Source organism: Sinocyclocheilus grahami, unplaced genomic scaffold (assembly GCF_001515645.1).
Source record: "Sinocyclocheilus grahami isolate Dianchi unplaced genomic scaffold, SAMN03320097.WGS_v1.1 scaffold494.1, whole genome shotgun sequence".
In the NCBI taxonomy this organism is placed as follows: Eukaryota; Metazoa; Chordata; class Actinopteri; order Cypriniformes; family Cyprinidae; genus Sinocyclocheilus; species Sinocyclocheilus grahami.
The window spans coordinates 592,825-614,617 of NW_015505673.1; the positions used below are offsets into that span (position 1 = coordinate 592,825).

Consider the following 21,793-nt stretch of genomic DNA (forward strand, 5'->3'; position numbering starts at 1 on the left):
GTGTGTGTGTGTGTGTGTGTCTGTGGTGCGTGTGTGTGCGTGTGTCTGTGTGTGCGTGTGTCTGTGTGTGCGTGTGTGTGTCTGTTTGCGTGTGCGTGTGTGTGTCTGTGTGTGCGTGTGTCTGTGTGTGCGTGTGTCTGTGTGTGCGTGTGTCTGTGTGTGCGTGTGTCTGTGTGTGCGTGTGTCTGTGTGTGCGTGTGTCTGTGTGTGCGTGTGTCTGTGTGTGCGTGTGTCTGTGTGTGCGTGTGTCTGTGTGTGCGTGTGTCTGTGTGTGCGTGTGTCTGTGTGTGCGTGTGTCTGTGTGTGCGTGTGTCTGTGTGTGCGTGTGTCTGTGTGTGTGCGTGCGTGCGTGTGTGCGTGTGTGTGTGTGTGTGTGTGTGTGTGTCAGGCTCAGAGGCTGCTGTTGCAGGACGGGTCTTTAGCTCACTTCACAGTGCAGAATCCCTCCAGTCTCCCCACCATCACGCTAGGCCTCCCCGCTAACACCAAGGTATCGCAGTCGCCATGTGCTTTCTTACAGTCAGTAATTCCTTACAAATATTGCGCAATATGTAATCTGAAAGGTTTTTGGAAGTAATGTCATTCTTGTGAAAAAGAAGTACACTTTAGCAAACTTTTTTAAAAAGGGTACTTATAACAGAGTTGCCCAAAATTTTAACATGAAGGGCCAAAGGGCTTGAAGGGGCATGTTAATTGCAATTAAATAAAAATGCATTATAGTGTATTATAGTTTAAATAAATGTTTAGATCATTTTAATTAAAATTACAAATAAATATTTAGTTTATTAAATGTAATTAGCTGAAGTTTTTGACCCACCTAAATAGGACTTAATACATCTTTATATGTAATTTCATAATTACTTCTGTTGTCTGTTGTCTTTGCTGAATATACCGACATTTATGTAATGGTAAACTCTGTCATTTCTATTAAAACTTGTGTCTCGTGTATTTAAATCTATTTGCAATTGCACATTTGTGATGATGAAGTTACAATTTAGTTCATTTAAAAGATATTAACTTTAAATGCAATATTGAGTAACACACTACAGCTAAAATTATAATCAAGTACTTTGCATGTGCTTTAGTATGTTAGTCAACACATCAAAACAAGTGTACTTCTTTAAAGTGTGAAAAAAGCACATGATGATTTAAAATGTACTTTAATATAAAACTTTTATTTTGACATTGCAAAGTGTACTTTTTAAAATATTTAAGGTATACTCTCTTTAAGTACTTTTAAGTGGCCTTTCATTTCATTAATATGAAATAATCTGCAAGTACAGTTTTTTTACAGATACTTTTAAGATTTGAAGTTCACTACAAGTGCACATTTACTACAGTTAAGCGCCCTCCTTTTTCAGAAGGGATGTTCCTTTTTGAATTTACACTTAAATACCTAAAAGTTATGTTTTTGAAGAAGGTACTTTTCTATTTATAAAAATAATCATAATATCGGTCAATATAGCATTCCAGTCTTGTTGAAAAGACAATACTTTAATGGATTTAAAATTGTAATGTAATGACAAAACTGCATTGTTCCCGTTAAAACCAACACAGCAGCACTGCAAGCTGCACATCGTCTGTACAGGGGTGTGGGCTGGCCGTTTTAGGCTAACTATGCCAGGGAAAATACCACTCTGAATTTTAAAATCGCCCACAAGTGAGTGAGAGCCTCAGCTAACATGCGAACAAGTAAAATAAAAGAAACAAGTGTGTTACTTTCCATATAAAAGTGATGAATTAACGCACTGGTTCTCATTTACAGTTTCAACATCAAGCAGTGACACACAACACCGTTCCAAAACTCTTTATTGAACAAAATAGAATTTTGATGGTTTCATGCTTTTGGAACCCAATAATTCTCCACGTAAAACATTGTAGTTTGCACAATCCATTTGAACTTGTATTTAATGTCTTCTAGTACATGTTTCCGCAGTTGCTTTAATTATTGCATTTAGTATTTGTTGCTCCTTCTGTCAGAACTGACCTGAGACCCATTTAGAATCACTGTAATGTACTTTTTTAAGGGTAATACATCATAAAATACAATTCCTCATTCATGCAAGTATCATTAGCTATTTTGAGGCTGCAGTTTAACTCAGAAGCTGGTAGCGTGATGTGAGGCAGCCCATAATAAGCTCGAGTGTCTCTGCAGGTGGAGAGTGAGTTGGGTTCGCTGAAGCTGGGTCGTGTGCCGGTGCTGGTTCCTCTGGGTGTGGAGGAGCAGAGCGGACCGCTCATACAGCCCGTCCTCATCCTGGAGCCCTCTGGACTCGTACACACCCCTCTACTGGCCGGTAAGAGCTCTGAACGCTGTCTGAATCACTCTGAGAGTTTTACTGTGAGGAAATGCTACTGAAGGACTGTATGCTTGATATGTCCGCCATCTAGTGGTCACTGCTTGAAACAACAGTCTGGCTGTTGGGAATAACAATTATTTTCAGAATATAAACTATATTCATTCATTTATAAATAGTCTTTGTATTTATAGTGTGACTTTTTATATTTGTTTTACACAGCAAACAATTATGGGACTTCAGAAAAACATATACACTACCATTCAAAAGTTTGGGGTCAGTATGTTTATTTATTTTTTTAATAAATACTTTTATTCAGCAAGGAGACATTCGATTGGTTAGTAGTGACAGCGAGAGTAAAGACTTTTACATTATTACAAAAGATTTCAGTCTCAAATAAATGCTGTTCTTTTAATGATGCTGAAAATTCAGCTTTGCATAACAGGAATACATTATATAGTGATAGTGTAGAATATTAATATACTGTACAGTATTAATTTACTGTATTTTTTTTAAATAAAATAAACAAAGCCTTTGTGAGCACAATAGTCTTTTCAAAAACATTGAAAAATCTTACAGTCCACTAAACAGTAGTGTATATTATAATAATATTTAATTATTTTTTTTAACTATTATATTTATCTGTTTTTAAAAATATTAGTCTTATTATTATTATTATTATTATTATTATTATTATTATTATTATTAAGTTATTATTATTATTATTATTATTATTAAGAAAACAAAAAAACTAAACAAACAAAAAACACTGGACAGTCTAATATTTAAATACAAAATCAATGTAAAAAAATAAAGAATTATATTACTTATTATTATTATTATTATTAAGAAAACAAAAAACCTAAACAAACAAAAAACACTGGACAGTCTAATATTTAAATACAAAATCAATGTAAAATGAATTACATGAAAAAAAAAAGTTATATTTATAATTCATGCACCGTGCTCACTGAGTTGATATGTTCGAATCTATTGTTATATTTAAGTCATTGTGGGTCATTTTGCATGCTGTTTATTTTGCACTTTGTGTGATCTAAACTATGTGGCATGGTATTTTGATATTGAGCTTGAATATTATGCTTTCATCTCCTTCTGTTTTTATGAAAGTATAATCAGATTTGTCCCTGCTGTTTGTGATCAGTTCCAGGTCTGGGTCCGGTTCCCCTGCAGTTCAGCGCGTCTGGTCCTCATAAGCCGCTGAGCCGGACCCGCTCCGAACCGCTGCCCCAGAGCCCCCGTGCGCTCCATCCTCACCTGCTCCAGCAGCAGCAGCACAGCGCGCAGCTCCTGGAGAGACTCAAGCAGCAGACTCACCTGGGCAAGGTCCAGATCACACCCCTCACGCCTCGCTTTACTCTAGGACAGGGATAATACAATGACTTTCGATGCATTCCGGAATCAAATCTGATTAGTTGTTTGTAGTCAGGATCGAAAAAAGCGTGAAATCTGATTTATTTTGTCAAACCTCATCCAAACCACATTCATATTTGATTTGAAATCAGATTTTGGAAATGCACGTCATTTATGTTTGTGGAAGGAGAATGAAAACAAGTATGTGGGATTCATCAGGATCTCTGTCCGTGTCCCGCAGCTCATGTCGAAGTCCAGCGAGAAGCCTCGTCTCCGGCAGATCCCGTCAGAGGACATGGACTCCGAGGAGGTGGGGCCGTCAGCGGGCGACGCCCATCAGGCCAGGGTGAGGGCGGAGTCTCAGAGAGAGCTGGAGAGTCAAGAGGAGCAGCTCAACCTGCAACACGCCCTCATTCTCAACCAGGTTAGACACAAACCACCAATCCTGAAGAATAAGCCGCACATGTTTCATTGTGCAAAACGGCCTGCCTAAACGTTATCACACAAAATTTAGAAGTAATTTCATAATAACTTATGTTTCAATTTGCTAGATAAGGGGGAAGCCAAAAATTTAAATGAAAGAAAATTCAAGCGATCCAATAATCGTGTGTGGATGAATGTCACAAAAACATTGTGAAAGAAGTCTTGTATGCTCAACAAGGCTGGATTTATTTGATCAAAAATACAGTGATAATGTGAAATATTATTACTATTTAAAATAACTGTATTCTATGTGAATATATTTTAAAATGTAGTTTATTTCTGTGATCAAAGCTGTATTTTCAGCATCATTCCTCCAGTCTTCAGTGTCACATGATCTTCAGAAATCAGTATAATATGCTGATTTGATGCTCGAGAAACATGTATTATTATTATCATCAATCTTGAAAACAGTTGTGCTGCTTCATATTTTTGTAGAAACCACAATATACATATTTTTTCAGGATTCCTTGATAGAAAAAAAATTAGCACGTACCACAAACTTTTGAACTGTAGCACGTGATCTCAAAATCAAAAGACAAACCGTTATGTTTTGCATAAATAAAATAAAGCATGCTTGTTTTTTATCATTAAGTGTTTTAACACCTTTATTTATTTCATGACAATTAAGCACATTTTTTGATAATTTTATAAAAGTTGTCGTTAGATGTTCACTACTCTGATACAATAAAAAGGCAGTAGATTTGACCATTTTTAAAACTCATTTTTATTTTAGTTAAATCAACTTATTCCATGGTCTGTCTGAATACTGGATTCTGATTGGCTGGCAGGTGTGCATTAAAACTGTTTAATGCACAGGTAGTTCCAAGTCAGTTTAATAACCGTTCTATATTAATGCGCTGCTTTAATTGATGCACACACACACACACACACACACACACACACACACACAGAGAGAGCAAGAGATTGCGCTGCGTACACACAGAAACATTCAGGAGCACAGAAACTTGTTGTCAATGCTGCTCCGCGACATTTATTAATAAAATAGCTTAGATCGGTCAGTCGATCGATCGATAATTAATTAAAATAAATGTTATAATACATTATTTCAAGTAAATGTGATCTAACTGCACTATTTCATCCCTATGTAGTAATACTTCTCAAAAGTATTGTATGATATTTTATTTCAGACATTTATCTGATGTAGTTTTCGTAAAACATCCTGAAACGCTTTCTTTGCAGTCACGCCTGTGGGAAACGCAAAAGCAACTCCAGCACCTGCGCAGACAGACGGCTCACATGGAGACACTGGCGGTACCCATGATGCTCGGCGCCGCACACCGGCCGCTCTCTCGTACGCAGTCGTCTCCAGCCTCCACCTCGCTGACGCTGCCGGACAAAGCCTTGCCTCTCAGCACGGCACCGGAGCCGCCCCAGAGCCAGCCGCGCTTCACCACGGGTACAGAGTCTCCACCAATCACACGGCTCTCTGCACCAGATGATACACTCACACTGACTCAAACCTCAATGTGTGTGTGTGTGTGTGCAGGTCTGGTGTATGACTCCCAAATGCTGAAGCACCAGTGTGCGTGTGGAGACAACAGCAGCCACCCAGAGCATGCTGGGAGAATCCAGAGCATCTGGTCGCGCTTGCAGGAGAGGGGCCTCAGGGGCCAGTGTGAGGTATTTACAGCCTGCACTTCCTCTCCTTTCCTAAAGGGGGTGCTGAATAATCTGTCCTACCATCATTTTCAACATTTCTTGAGCACATCCACATTAACGGAACAGTTCAGCCCAAAATCAACATTCTGTCATCATTTATTCACCCTCATGTTGTTACAAACCTGCTTGACTTGATTTTCTTCAGTGGAAGTAGATCAACAGAAGGAGATGAAAGCATAATATTCAAGCTAGATATCAAAATACCATGCCACTAAGTTTAGATCACACAAAGTGCAAATGAACGCAACAGACCACTCCATCTTAAGAAAGGCTCTTTAAAAATTACTATTTAAAATAGAGGGCAGCGCGAAAAGTGTTTTTCATTGTAGATGAGCATGTCTTCACTTCGGTAACACTTTATTTTAAGGTGTCCTTGTTACACACGTTACATGTATTTACTATTATAATAATTAATTATGCATAATTACACGCAAGTAACCCAAATCCTAACCCTAACCATATAGTAAGTGCATGTAGTTAATTAATGTTACTCAGTACTTAAATGTATAATTACACTGTAACAAGGACACCTTAAAATAAAGTGTAACTTTCACTTCTTAAGAAAATATTTGAGGACTTGAGATTTTTTTTTTCTTACGAACTTCTTCATTCAAGAAGATTTCCATGAATCCGGCACCTGGTGACAAAAGCACACGTTCAGTGAATAGCAACAGGAAAATTCATATTAGTTTTTGTCGCACAAAACTTTTGTATGACTTCAGAAGATAAACAGTATAGCGGACCACGTTCTTCATACTTCTTTTGGTCCTTTTCGAAGCTTCATTCTCTTCCTTTTTCATTTCTCAGTCCTCATTCGCTTCCATTATATTGAAAAAAGATATCCAAAAACCTCCCTGCTTTTAATAACTCCAATGCTGGCAGCATGTTTGCACCATGAAAATCCTCTCTCATGGTCTTTGATGTTTTTGCTTCCTCTGCAGAGTATTCGGGGAAGGAAGGCCACTCTAGAGGAGTTACAGTCTGTCCACACCGAGCGTCACGTTCTGCTCTATGGCACCAATCCACTCAACCGCCTCAAACTGGACAATCGCAAGCTGGCCGGTAACACATCGTCACACACACACGATTCACATCATATACACACGTGTCAGCTGCAGCTTGGCCAGCACAACACCTCATTTTTCAAAGTACAGGAACGCCAACACACGAATATAAGCGACTTTCGCAATGACTAAAAGGTTGGAAATGTCAAGCGGCGAATGCGAGAATGACAGTTAATCGGCTTGACGTCACTCTGTGTCCAACAGGCATACTGTCACAGCGAATGTTCGTCATGCTGCCCTGTGGAGGAGTCGGGGTAAGTGAAAACACACACACACACACACACACACAGAGTCAACTTGGCCATAACCCTGCAAGAAACATGCTAGATGCGGAAATTAAGTAGACATACATGACGTCATGACGTCCAGTATTTTACTTGTTGTTAACTGGGAGAATTGAATTATTATTATTGATACAGAAAGTTAAATTCCAGCAATTTTAGCAGCGAATGTTACAGTATTTTCATTAAGGGCATGTAACACATCGTCACACACACACGATTCACATCATATACACACGTGTCAGCTGCAGCTTGGCCAGCACAACACCTCATTTTTCAAAGTACAGGAACGCCAACACACGAATATAAGCGACTTTCGCAATGACTAAAAGGTTGGAAATGTCAAGCGGCGAATGCGAGAATGACAGTTAATCGACTTGACGTCACTCTGTGTCCAACAGGCATACTGTCACAGCGAATGTTCGTCATGCTGCCCTGTGGAGGAGTCGGGGTAAGTGAAAACACACACACACACACACACACACACACACACACAGAGTCAACTTGGCCATAACCCTGCAAGAAACATGCTAGATGCGGAAATTAAGTAGACATACATGACGTGTTAGTGGCCAGTATTTTACTTGTTGTTAACTGGGAGAATTGAATTATTATTATTGATACAGAAAGTTAAATTCCAGCAATTTTAGCAGCGAATGTTACAGTATTTTCATTAAGGGCATGTGCAGTAAGACTTAACCCGACTCATGAATTAGTATGTGTGCGCAAGTAAGCATGACCCAGAAACACGTGACTACACTTTATTTTGATGGTGCAGATTTGACACTCTACTAACTATAATATAAGAATATAACTATATAGGTAACAACATGTCTAACTAACTCTCATTAGAGTATTAGTAGACTGTTAGGTTAGGGTTAGTAAAAGAAGTTGACATGCAGTTGCAAAGTTACTTATAGTCCACAAAATGTCTATTGGTGGAGCGTCAAAATAAAGTGTTATTAAGCAGACAGTTTACTAATACTCTAACTTTGCAACTACTTGTCAACTAACTCTCGTTACTTATAGTTAGTAGAACGTCTAAAGTGGACTAACGACATAAATGTTACCACATATGTAGTTTTTAGCCAAGTTAGCATGTCATGTTGCTCTGTGAAGGTTTAATTCAAGATCCACACGTCATTTGACTTTGAGTTTGGACGTATTTTAATTGAGATCATCTGCTATAAGCAATAATAGACCATTTTACTTATTTTGTTTGTTTTAAGAAGCAATAAGTAAAAACGTGACAAAAAGCAGCCTCTGTTAAATGCTTTCTCACATACAAATGCTCACTAGAGTTTTTGAGTGAAATAAATATTCTTGTATTGTAATAGTCAAGACTTTGCGTCATATAGACGGCACATCTATTCAGTCTGTATGATGTTTTTACAGATTTCAATGATGATGAGTATTACTAACATATTTCATAAATTGAAAGGGGTATAATGCAAAAACACTGTTTTTTAGATATTGTTATCTGCCCAGAATTTCAGTGCATCTGATCATTTAAAGAGATAGTACACCCAAAAAATGCATTTACTCACCCTCGTATCCTTCCAAGCTTTTGTTCTTTTTTTGGAACACAAATGAAGACATTTTTATATTCTGTTATAGTTTTTGTCAGTCTATTGGAAATCTTTGCAACCAAAACTTAAATGCATTAAAAATAACATAAAGACATCGCAAAAGTAATCCTTGTGAATTGAGCGGTTTAATGCAAGACTTTTGTTCGCATACATAAATAGCCTGATTTGTGGGAACAAACCTCATTGGTTCTCACACATCAAACAAGCACGCTTGAGCTTCTGTTTACCATATTTGATGTGCTCTATGTGAGTGTATTGATCAGCGTTTATGTAAGGGATAACGTACACACATTATCCCGCTTATTGCACGGCTACTTGCCACATGAGTAAATAATTAGACACGAAATATTGATTTGAGTTGAAATATTTGAACGCAAAGCTTCCGTGAAGACAGCAATTGTGAGCAAGCGGCAAGTTCAAACTAGATTGACATTTAAGGGATACGGTGCAGTTAGACAACATTTCACATAAATAATTATGGCGATAAAAGATATTGATTTAAGACAGCAGCTGCGTTTGAATGAAACGAGAGAGCGAGTCCGCGATACCAGGATGACATAATTAAATAATTGCACGCATAATATTGAATCGAGTTTTAATATATTATTAGCTAACCAAACGCAAAGCTTCCACCAAGAAAAACTGTTCCTAGCAAGAGTATAGCGCCGACTTCAGTTACCCGGATGAGCCTGTGTTATCAGCTCTTACCGGTTGTTATCGAGGGATAACAGACCTCGGAATGTCGCGACTGACCAATCAGAATCAAGTATTCCACAGAGACGTGTAATAAATATGAATAAAAGCCTAAATGAAATCTTTTCATCATGTTTCATCAAAACACTTGGTTTAAACCGCTGTATTCGTATTAAAGCAATAAGCCCCGTGAAGCCGTGGTTTACAGTGAATTTATAACAGCTAAGAAGTCTATATCAAAGAGTCCTAAAAATAAAATGCACCATGGTTTCCACAAAAATGTGAATCAGCACAACTGCTTTCAAGATTGATGATAATAATAAATGTTTCTTGAGCAGCAAATCAGCATATTATACTGATTTCTGGAGGATCATGTGACACTGAAGACTGGAGTAATGGTGCTGAAAATTCAGCTTTGATCACAGAAATAAATTAAAATTTTAAATATATTCACATAGAATACAGTTATTTTAAATAGTAATAATATTTCGCAATATTACAGTTTTTTCTGTGTTTTTGATCAAATAAATGCAGCCTTGGTGAGCAGAAGAGAGTTCTTTCAATCTCATTGACCCAAACACTTGAACGGTAGTGTATTAGGATTGTGTGCAAGTTTTGCACAGACAAGAAAAATTATAACGTTTTAGGCATTTTTTTCTCCACTATGGTAATATGCATAATCAGCAAGTAGTAATGAGAGGCAATATGGAGACCACACACAAAGAATCTTTAAACATACCATTAGTTTGACACATAACATGAAATCTATTTATAGTGTCGGTCACTCCAGCCTCTTTCTTTTAGTGTGTATTCTTGAAATGTAGTTTATGTTCTGTAATTTGTAACACACACTTCATCTTGTGGATGCTTACAACAAAAATAAGCATCTAAATACTTTTGCATGCATGAGTGATCTTTATACAAATATGGTTGGATAAACATGTTTCGTCATAATTCTCCAGCGTTACCATCTGTTTGAAAGCATACAGCTGGTTATTCATTCATTTGAATAGGATTACGCTCAGTTTACTGATTGTGGATTAAAAATGAGATGCTTAAAATATGAGTTCAGATTCCACCCCGCCTTGTTGTCTGCGGTTGTTGTTGATGAGCACATCTCTATTGCATCAGTTTGCCGTAAGTGCCTGTCGCGCATTGTGCAGCCGTGCCCTTCAGTTGAACCGCTGTTTGCGGCTTTGCAGATTTATGAACGTTGATCACGGCTGTCATAATGATAAATGTGCTAGTGTACGCCAAGACAATTCAGCTACATCATTTTATTCTGGCAGAATGGGTGACTGACAGAGATGGTTTGTCATGTACGCGCGCTGAGGGATTACGAGAGCCAGGGCTTGGGTGGAGGCGCCTACTCGCAGCAAAAAACGGTGAAACATTCGCAAAATCAAGTGTTAACTTGGGTTCAGCTGCACATAAATCACTCAGCAAAGCAGTTTTGTTTATGATCAGAGTAGTTACACCTACGTGTAAGTGGAGTAAGTGACGCAAAATCTGCAAAGGGGTACTTAAATGTAACAAATAATGTAAAAAGGGATCATCTTTTATTGAAAAAAAAATACTTTGTGCTTTTAAACAACTGAGAAGTTGAGAGAAGTAAAAATCACCTCAATTTCAGCGAGTGAAGAATATACTCGAGTGTATTATGTATTAGGTGTGTTATCGTCAGCATGTTGAAGCCGCTCAGGCCGCTATTTTCTCCTTCTCTGCAAGCGTGGGTTTTCTGGGAAATGCATATACTCATTTAGACCTCTGTTTCTCATAAATGTGACCCTGGACCACAAAATCAGTCATAAGGGTCAATTTTTCGAAATTGAGATTTATACATCATCTGAAAGCTGAATAAATAAGCTTTCCATTGATGTATGGTTTGTTAGGATAGGACGATATTTGGCCGGGATGCAACTATTTGAAAATCTGGAATCTGAGGGTGCAAAAAAATCTAAATATTGAGAAAATCACATTTAAAGTTGTCCAAATGAAGTTCTTAGCAATGCATATTACTAATCAAAAATTAAGTTTTGATATATTTACGGTAGGAAATGTACAAAATATCTTCATGGAACATGATCTTTATTTAATATCCTAATGATTTTTGGCATAAAAGAAAAATTGATCATTTTGACCCATACAATGTATGTTTGGCTATTGCTACAAATATACCCCAGCGACTGAAGACTGCTTTTGTGCTCCAGGGTCACAAATATTACTGTGTACTGTGCATGTTATTTTTTGACAGACATCGATGTTATGATTCAAATAATGTGGATTTGAAAACAGATGGATCGTGAGGCAATAATTATTTATTTCTTAGCTGACAAGTATACAGTGAAGCGACGGATGCCCTAATGCTTCTAATATTCCAGCCGACAGCCAGTCTTTTTATGGACGTGATAACGTGCGAGGGGTGAACTGTGTTTGATTTTGGGCTATTATAAAATGTGTTTTATAAAATGCTCATTATACTTGAGGTTTATTTTGTGGCTTAAATAAATTGCACGTTACCCAGAGACTGAGATGTTTGACTTGTCAAAAATCTGACTTTTGAAAATCAAGTTCATTATTTTTTAGATGGTTTTAATGCACAAAGCTGTTTTTATCGTCTTTTATAACACACACGTTGGCAGTACTTTATTTTACAGTCCTGTTCCGCTATGTACTTATTATAATAGCTGGGTAATAACTAAGTACTAACCCTAAACCTAACCTTAACCAATGTAGTTACCGGTAACACTTTATTTTAAGGACCAGTTCTCACTATGAACTAGTTGCTTATTAGCATGCATATTAGTAGCATATTGGCTGTTTATTAGTACTTACAAAGCACATATTAATGAGTTAATCTGCTTGATCATATTTTAGATCCCTTAATCTGACCCCATACCTAAACTTACTTACTATTAATAACAACAAATTAGGAGTTTATTGAGGCAGAAGTCATAGTTAATTAATAGTGAGAGTAGGTCCTTAAAATAAAGTGTGACCTAGTTACCTTGTACTACGCAGTGCTTTCTTGGGTAAGTACACTTTTAGTACACTGTAAGTACGCATACTGTAAAACAAACTGTAACCAAAATCCTTTATTTAAATGCAGATCGTGTCGTTTTTAAAACTGTTGCTCCATTATTACCCCCTAGCAGATTTGGACTCCTATAAAGAAATCAACTGATTTTTAGGCTTCACCTGCGCTGTTTGCTGAGCATGCTTGTATTTCGACAGGTGGACAACGACACCATCTGGAACGAGATGCACACGTCCACAGCGTCCCGCTTGGCGGCCGGGAGCGTGACGGAGCTGGCCTTCAGAGTGGCTAAAGGAGAGCTCAAGGTCTGTACAAAACAATATCCAACACTTACTCTGATGAACATTGTATTATTGACAATAAATGCATTCATTTTCATTAATTCAGTGGCCACACATGTACATGGGTCAAAGACGAAAAAGGGTTTAAGCATAAAAACTACAACAAATAAATAGTTGGTTTTCCAAAAAATAAATAAAAAGTTTTCTGTTTAATGTAATTGTATTTTTGTTTTTGTTTTTCTGAGCAAAAAATAAATATCATACATTTCCCCCTGATTTACAGAAGACACCCACTAAAATGTCATTCAGTGTAACGATCTCGTCAGGCATATTTACAACAAAAATTAATTTGACATATTAAAAAACTAATTACTTTCACCCCAAATACTAATTAGTTGTTATTTTACATTTTTTAAATGTGCCACTATCCTAGGTTTTGCCCATTAGTCAGTAAGATTTTTTTACTCATTTAAAACACAATAAAATGTAATATGCTCCCTTATTCTTTTATACATTTTAATATGTACAGGTCGGAATAAGCATGTTGTTTAAATTTTTACATAACTATAATTTAATTTTGACATTTTACTCTTCAAAAACTTATTTGAACCCTTAAATGTAGACACTTTACTTGCATTTAATGTGCTTTCTATGGACATAAAATCACTTTTGTAAATTTCTTTTGATGAGGACATCTTAACGTCTTTGACCCACATACACTCTTGTATCTTAGGGCAGCAGCTTGTCACTGTGGCAGCACCATCAAAGACACATTTTTTGTACCTTTTTACCCCTAACAAGTTAATAGTAGTATCTTAAGGGTATATATTACTACTCTAAGGTTCTAATATGTACATTTTATGGGGTAGATATGGTACAAAGCTCTCCTTTTAAGTGTGCTGCCCAGTATTGTTCAGGTGTGTAACAACTTCCTCACACCTCTGGTTAAGCATCTTTCTTAGAAACAACCCATTCTAATGCTACTAAGTTTGAAACACAACCTAGATTGTTATTTTACATTTTTTAAATGTGCCACTATCCTAGGTTTTGCCCATTAGTCAGTAAGATTTTTTTACTCATTTAAAACACAATAAAATGTAATATGCTCCCTTATTCTTTTATACATTTTAATATGTACAGGTCGGAATAAGCATGTTGTTTAAATTTTTACATAACTATAATTTAATTTTGACATTTTACTCTTCAAAAACTTATTTGAACCCTTAAATGTAGACACTTTACTTGCATTTAATGTGCTTTCTATGGACATAAAATCACTTTTGTAAATTTCTTTTGATGAGGACATCTTAACGTCTTTGACCCACATACACTCTTGTATCTTAGGGCAGCAGCTTGTCACTGTGGCAGCACCATCAAAGACACATTTTTTGTACCTTTTTACCCCTAACAAGTTAATAGTAGTATCTTAAGGGTATATATTACTACTCTAAGGTTCTAATATGTACATTTTATGGGGTAGATATGGTACAAAGCTCTCCTTTTAAGTGTGCTGCCCAGTATTGTTCAGGTGTGTAACAACTTCCTCACACCTCTGGTTAAGCATCTTTCTTAGAAACAACCCATTCTAATGCTACTAAGTTTGAAACACAACCTAGAACTGAAACGAACCTGGAACTGTGCAGCTGTGCACAGTGTTAGCTCGCGAAGCTACAAATAACAACTAGACCTTTTTTTAACAAAAGTAGTTAGCTTCGAAGTTACATTACCACTCAGAATGTTTTTAGAACATTATATACTACACTGAACAAAATTATAAACGCAACACTTTTGTTTTTGCCCCCATTTTTCATGAGCTGAACTCAAAGATCTAAGACTTTTTCTATGTACACAAAAGGCCTATTTCTCTCAAATATTGTTCACAAATCTGTCTAAATCTGTGTTAGTGAGCACTTCTCCTTTGCCGAGATAATCCATCCACCTCACAGGTGTGGCATATCAAGATGCTGATTAGACAGCATGATTATTGCACAGGTGTGCCTTCGGCTGGCCACAATAAAACACATCTGTTATATAGTCTTCGGTGCCACATAATCCTTCAGAAATCATTAGAATATGCTGATTTGCTGCTTAAGAAATATTTCTGATTATTATCAATGATGAAAACAGTTGTGCTGCTTCATATTTTGTGGAAATTCTTTGATGAATAGACATTTCAGAAATTTTATTTGAAATAGAATTGTATAACATTATAAATGTCTTTATTGTCACTTTTGATCAATTTAATGCATCCTTGCTGAATAAAAATCTTACTGAGCCCAAACTTTTGGTCGGTAGTGTACAAAACGAACTATTTTGAAGTTGTTTATCTGCATAATTATCAAATTACACCATTAAATGCTTAAAGTAGTGACATTATCTTGAAAGAAACATCTAAAAAGCATCAGTACAAATGTCAGTAGCCTAAATATTTCAGTGTGAGAGTCGTAATGCAACACTGAATCGTTTATGAGACCAGTGAAACCATGCAAGCAAACCGATTGACTGAAATGATTCAGATTTAGTAAGTATGAGGACAGAGTCTCTTTGATTTGTAAAGCTGCATGAGAAATGCAGAGCGATAAATACAATGATTTAGTGTTTTGTCACGCTACACTCCAACTTGTTGGAAAAAGTAGCTTGTTGTATTTTGATTCTCTACTTTGAATAAAACTGATCTACTGTCATGCTACTGAAAAATGCAGTCAATACTAGCTGTGCAGTTCTAGAACATTCAATATTATGCGTGTTCACGTTGCATTGAAATCACCATAATTACAAGATGACAACTCTGAGATAATCACTTCCTTGGACACAGAACCTAAAGCTCCACGTTGAAATGCTTCACATTAATTTAGGTAACACTTTATTTTAAGGTGTCCTTGTTACACACATTACATGTACTTACTATTATAATAATAATTAATTATGCATAATTACATGCAAGTAACCCTAAGCCAAACCCTAACCATATAGTAAGTGCATGTAGTTAATTAATATTACTCAGTACTTAAATGTATAATTACACTGTAACAAGGACACCTTAAAATAAAGTGTAACCTTAATTTACATCTCACAAAGCATTGAAGAAAAAAATCACACCAAGTACCACTGGCTGTAATAAAATATCATATCAAACAGAAATATGTAGAATTTTGATAAAAGAGTACGTGAAATGAGTCTTCTGTAACTTCTATTTACTGTAATTCTGACGTAATATGAAATGCATCTTCAGTCAAAACTCTTGGATCATGTGTCAACCAATCAGAATCAAGCACTCATTTCCTTCAGAGGGTCTTTTGTAATTACCTTTGCATCAAATAAAAATTAACCAAGCAGCAAACCGACCAGATCAAGCTGATTAAAAAACTGTAACGACCATAAAAGATTAGTTCAATCACTCAAGTCCCCTGCTGGTAATTAACCTTAATGAAGGTTATAGGGGATGTTTCAGGGAAGTGGCTTTATTGCTTTAACTGAAAGCGGAGGCCCACTTGCTGAAGCAGTTTGGTGAAAACATGGTTTCTGCGTGAGAGGCGACTGGTAAATGTGGAGTTAATGGCATGTTGGTTTCAATGTTTCAGAACGGCTTTGCTGTGGTTAGGCCACCAGGACATCACGCAGACCCGTCAAACCCCATGTAAGTCTGCCTGTTACATACAGAAGCGCCTCTGTACATCGCTTGAGTTTCTTTAAGAATGTGTGTCTGGTGGTGGAGGCAGGTTCGAGCCTGGCCTGCGTCATGTTTCTATCGATTTTTTGCCTCGCTCTCTTGATCTCTCTTACTATAAAAGTTCTTCAAATAAAAGAAATGCATACAGATAAATTAAAATTAAATAAGTAAAATAGATTATATTAAAATAAAAGAAACAATAATAAGAATAGTGGGTGCTTGTTAATATAGATTGTTATTTTAGAGATACATTATTTTATTTAATTATGAGATATTATCGTTTTGTTAATATTTTGAATTTGATTTGATTTTTATATTTTCTGCCTTAATTTTAGTTTGTTTTAGAAATGTTGTTTTTACAATAAGGTTCCATTTGTTAACATTAGTTAACATAAACTAACAATAAATAATACTTCTAAAGCATTTATTAATCTTAGTGAATGTTTATTCCAACATTTACTAATACATTGTTAAAATCAAAAGTTGTATCTATTAATATTATTTAATGGACCTGAGCTAACATGGACTAACAGTGAACAGTTGTGTTTTTATTAACTAACGTTAACAAAGATTATTAAATACTGTAACAAATGGATCGCTCATTGTTAATGTTAGTTAATGCATTAAATATAGTTAACAAATGGAACCTTATTGTAAAGTATTACCATTTTTGTTGTTTTTAAATATGTCTATATATTTTATATTTTAGTACAAGTTAAACTTTTTTTGTAAACTAAGTTTTTTATATTTTATTTCAGTTAGCATTCTATTTTAAGTTAAAAAAAGTTTTATTTATTTTTTGTTATTATATAATTTTTTTAATTGTTTTAGTTGTGTTAGTTAGCTACAATGACCCTGTATAGAGTATGTTGTCCATGTGAGTTTGGATCTGTTTATTGTGGTCATGAAGTGAGATTCTTCTTCCTGTGCATGTGAGTGATTTTGAGCAGTGTGTTTGTGTGACGTGGGTGTTTGCACATGTGCACTCTGTCACCTCGTGTTCAGTGTGTGCGTGTGTGTGTGTGTGTGTGTGTGTGTGTGTGCAGCGTCAGCATGCCTGTCTGTGTGTGTGGATATTTATGGCTTTATAATGAAGGTTTGGAGGGAGCGGGGGGAAAGACGCTGATTTATTTCAGCAGTTATTAACCTGCTGAGTTTGCTCTTCCCCAATTTCTCAGCATTTCACCTCGCACCCTTACTACCCAGTGCACATCTAATCATCTGCTGGTAGTTTCCACGTGTTTATTATTTGTGTATATGGACAATGTTTAAGTGCTTTTAGATTACCTCAACACATTATAGTTAAAAATCATGTTTCAGTAACAACAGATCTGCACATCCGCTGGTTCAGTTGCGTGAGGAAATTTGTTTGCTTACAACATAGTTGTGTTGTTCTGTTTCCAAATCCTTTGGCATTTAATGTGGTTGAAGGCCTCAGAGTTTGGATCTGTTTATTGTGGTCATGAAGTGAGATTCTTCTTCCTGTGCATGTGAGTGATTTTGAGCAGTGTGTTTGTGTGACGTGGGTGTTTGCACATGTGCACTCTGTCACCTCGCGTTCAGTGTGTGCGTGTGTGTGTGTGTGTGTGTGTGTGTGTGTGTGTGCAGCGTCAGCATGCCTGTCTGTGTGTGTGGATATTTATGGCTTGATAATGAAGGTTTGGAGGGAGCGGGAGGAAAGACGCTGATTTATTTCAGCAGTTATTAACCTGCTGAGTTCGCTCTTCCCAAATTTCTCAGCATTTCACCTCGCACCCTTACTACCCAGTGCACATCTAATCATCTGCTGGTAGTTTCCACGTGTTTATTATTTGTGTATATGGACAATGTTTAAGTGCTTTTAGATTACCTCAACACATTATAGTTAAAAATCATGTTTCAGTAACAACAGATCTGCACATCCGCTGGTTCAGTTGCGTGAGGAAATTTGTTTGCTTACAACATAGTTGTGTTGTTCTGTTTCCAAATCCTTTGGCATTTAATGTGGTTGAAGGCCTCACTTTATCTCTTTCTCTCTCTCAGGGGTTTTTGTTTCTTCAACTCAGTGGCGATCGCTGCTAAGCAGCTCCAGCAGAAGCTCAGCGCCAGTAAAATCCTCATCGTTGATTGGGTGAGAGCTCTTAATTCAGCCAATGTTCGTTCTAGGGATGCAAATTCTGGATGAAACCAATAAGCACATAATTAGTTTCATGTTATGGCCAATAAATGATATGATGGCTGATATTGGAAATCCATTCTATTATGTTTGTTCCCTGTTATACAAATTAAAACAATAAAACTGCTATCAAGAGTTTATTAGTAAATTCAGGCATCACAACAGCGTAATGTACTGTGTGACAATTGAAAACAGTTTATTTCAATTAAATATCCAGTAGTTGAGGATTACTTACAGTATATCTGTTATATTATATATTATATAGATTTTATATATATATAAAATTGGCTATCAATGCTACACTGTAAAAAAAAAAAAAAAAATCTGGTTGCCAGAATAATTTTGTAAAAAATACAGAAAATCTGTAAAAATATTTACAGATCAAACTAATTTGCAAACAAGAAATTGTGAGTGTAAACTAGTAAATTCAACAATGCACACTGCTACTAAAATCTGTTTTGTATCTTTAACATAAACTGACAACCACCATAATAATGCAGGTGGTAAAAGAGACAGCAATATGAAGAATCAGTTTATATGTTGATTTGTTCTTTGTTACTTCTAAAAATTTTACAATTAACAGCATTTTACTGTATTTTAAATTACATGAAATGTCTGGTTAGATATTTTACAGTTTTTCCCCTGTATATATTATAGGAACTTACTGTTAACCATACCGTCTTTACAATATTTTACAGTTAAAATGACACTCATTTTTTTACAGTGTAGATGATTTCTGCAAAAATTCTAGTTAATCTGGGATATTTGTGTGAAGCTTGTTTCAACATATTGTAAAACAATGACTCGATTTTAACTGATTTGAATCTGTGTTACCAAACTGTATTGGATAACAAGCTAAATTGATTGAGTTTATCAGTCATTGAATCAAATCACCTCCAGATTTTGGTCTTTTTTCGTCTTAATAGACCAGAAACAAAGGTAATGCTAATGTTGACTGAACAACAACCAAAATGTGACCATTAAACATCTTAGTGTTAGCTTAGTGGTCCTTTATGCACTGAATGCAAATGATAATGTAACCTGACTATGTTTCATCAATCATTCAGGATGTTCATCATGGCAACGGCACCCAGGAAATCTTCTACAATGACCCCAGCGTCCTCTACATCTCTCTCCATCGCTATGATAATGGAAACTTCTTCCCTGGGAGTGGTGGACCGGCAGAGGTTAGTACGCAGAGGTTATCGATTATACCATAGCAAACACATCACTCTTTGGTTTGTCTTTTACTGTGAAACACTATAAGCTCACAGAAGCCTCTTAGACTCAAGGGGTTTCAATGTGTCACACTTGCGCAACTGTGTTTCAAACCAGAACTAGTTGCATCATGGCCTTTAGCACAAAAGGATCACAGTGAGTGGAGGGTTTTCAGTGTTTAACAGCAGTGCCGTGTTTGATTTGTCGCAGGTGGGTTCTGGTGCCGGTGAGGGTTTCAACGTTAATGTGGCATGGACCGGTGGTCTGGAACCTCCCATGGGCGATGCTGAGTACCTGGCTGCCTTCAGGTATTAGTTTCACTTGGTTCATTTGCTGATTTAAACTAACTCAGGGGAACACTTGAATATGGACAGCATTGCCTGGAAACGAGGGGTGTTCAATCCTGCTCCTGCAGGGGCAAGATAGCTCCAACCAGCTCCTGCACAATTGTCTGAAGGTTTCTGAAGACCTTGAGTGGTGTGTTTAATTAGGGCTAGAGCTAAACTCTACAGGACAGCGGCCCTCCAGGAGCAGGACAGGACACCCTTGTTATTAATATATGGATCCATTTTCACATAAATAAATGTATTTGGTCTCATAATAAGTGAAGACATTGGAAGATACCATGATTATTTAATGCGATGAATTTGCTGACTGAAGGGTTTGGGTTAGGTCCAGTAATATCATACAAGTCTGTGATGCACCAAAAATATTCAGCCAAACAGCAAAAAAACAAAAATTTGGTTTCAGTAGAAATAGCTTTTTGGAGGGCCGAAACCATTGACCCAAATTGTATCGTTTAATGAGCATGTTTTGGCTGTGTCAGCATCTGTTTTATGCACAAAACATGGATAAGCTACAAGAAGTAAACATGTCAGCAGTGTGGACACACTTCACCGTGACCAAAACTGATGTTAGAGTAGCAATATGTAACATTTTCTTTGGCTGAAATATCACTTGTTGCCGAAGAACTTTAGTATAACAGGAGCCAGTTGCATAAACATAGCTGCCATGTTAAGATGATGCCTTAAATGGATAGTTCACCCAAAAATTTAAATTCCCCCATGATTTACTCACCCTCAAGCCATCCTGGGTGTTTATAACTTTCTCCTTTCAGACGAATACAGTCGGAGTTATATTAAAAAATGTCCTGGCTCTTCCAAGCTTTATAATGGCAGTGAATTGGTGTTGAGATTTTGAAGCGCAATAAAGTGCATCCATCCCTCATAAAAGTGCTCCACACGGATCTGGGGTGTTAATAAAGGCCTTCTGAAGTGAATCGATGCATTTTTGTAAGAAGAATATCCTTATTTAAAACTTTCTAACTGTTGTACGTGTGTTCACGAGAGAGTGGCGTTCCGGCAGATGACGTAGACGTAAGTAGCAGACGACAAAAAACTACAGCCCATGCTTAAAATAAACAAAACGTTATCGTGCCTTGGTCTGGACACTAATATAATGTTAGTTATCTTTATAGTTATCAATCTTGGTATGAACAGGCCTTAACTATGACAAATCAAACCGGTTTAGACTAATCACCTGAGGAAACAACTCCCTGAACATCAAACCAAGATTAATTACCCAGTTACTAAAATTTTATTACCCAAACTTCAATTTCAGCTTCAGTTTCGGATTTTGGCTAAATGAAAACTTTAATTTTGGTTTCAGTGTTTCTAATAAAACATTCTGCATATCCGTTATGGTCTTGTTAGTTTCCACACCTCATTTCGCAGGCTAATAATTTAGCATTAATCCTTATAGTCTGTGGTGTGCTAGTATTTCGTACCGATAACTGAAAACGCTGTCTTTTGAGTAAGCTGTTAAGTGTCAAGAGCACAATGATGTTGGCGAACCCAGCGCCTCTTCTATTCAAGGATTGTCCGTGGTCCAGATGTTTAACCACAACCCCACCACCGTCCACTTTATATGTCTTGTAAAGTCTTTACATTGGATGATCATCATCAGGTCAGCGTT

General features: G+C 36.6%; 1 protein-coding gene across 6 annotated transcripts in view; it reads left to right on the plus strand.

Annotated features, from left to right (window-relative positions):
- hdac7a (histone deacetylase 7a) overlaps positions 1–20,167 on the plus strand; it is a 92,630-nt gene extending 72,463 nt beyond the window's left edge. For 4 of the 6 annotated variants that reach the window (XM_016236668.1, XM_016236672.1, XM_016236671.1 and 1 more), the window contains 14 exons: positions 389–490; positions 2,156–2,297; positions 2,520–2,573; positions 3,460–3,641; positions 3,910–4,092; positions 5,352–5,568; positions 5,659–5,792; positions 6,773–6,893; positions 7,100–7,149; positions 12,693–12,800; positions 16,358–16,413; positions 18,469–18,556; positions 19,669–19,788; positions 20,030–20,167. In XM_016236668.1, coding sequence (XP_016092154.1) covers positions 389–490; positions 2,156–2,297; positions 2,520–2,573; positions 3,460–3,641; positions 3,910–4,092; positions 5,352–5,568; positions 5,659–5,792; positions 6,773–6,893; positions 7,100–7,149; positions 12,693–12,800; positions 16,358–16,413; positions 18,469–18,556; positions 19,669–19,788; positions 20,030–20,134 — 1,662 coding nt within the window. In that variant the 3' untranslated portion in view covers positions 20,135–20,167. The remainder of the gene's footprint in view (positions 1–388; positions 491–2,155; positions 2,298–2,519; positions 2,574–3,459; positions 3,642–3,909; positions 4,093–5,351; positions 5,569–5,658; positions 5,793–6,772; positions 6,894–7,099; positions 7,150–12,692; positions 12,801–16,357; positions 16,414–18,468; positions 18,557–19,668; positions 19,789–20,029) is intronic. The other 2 variants (XM_016236669.1, XM_016236673.1) reach the window with 2 other exon arrangements.
- Positions 20,168–21,793: the final 1,626 nt, after the last annotated feature.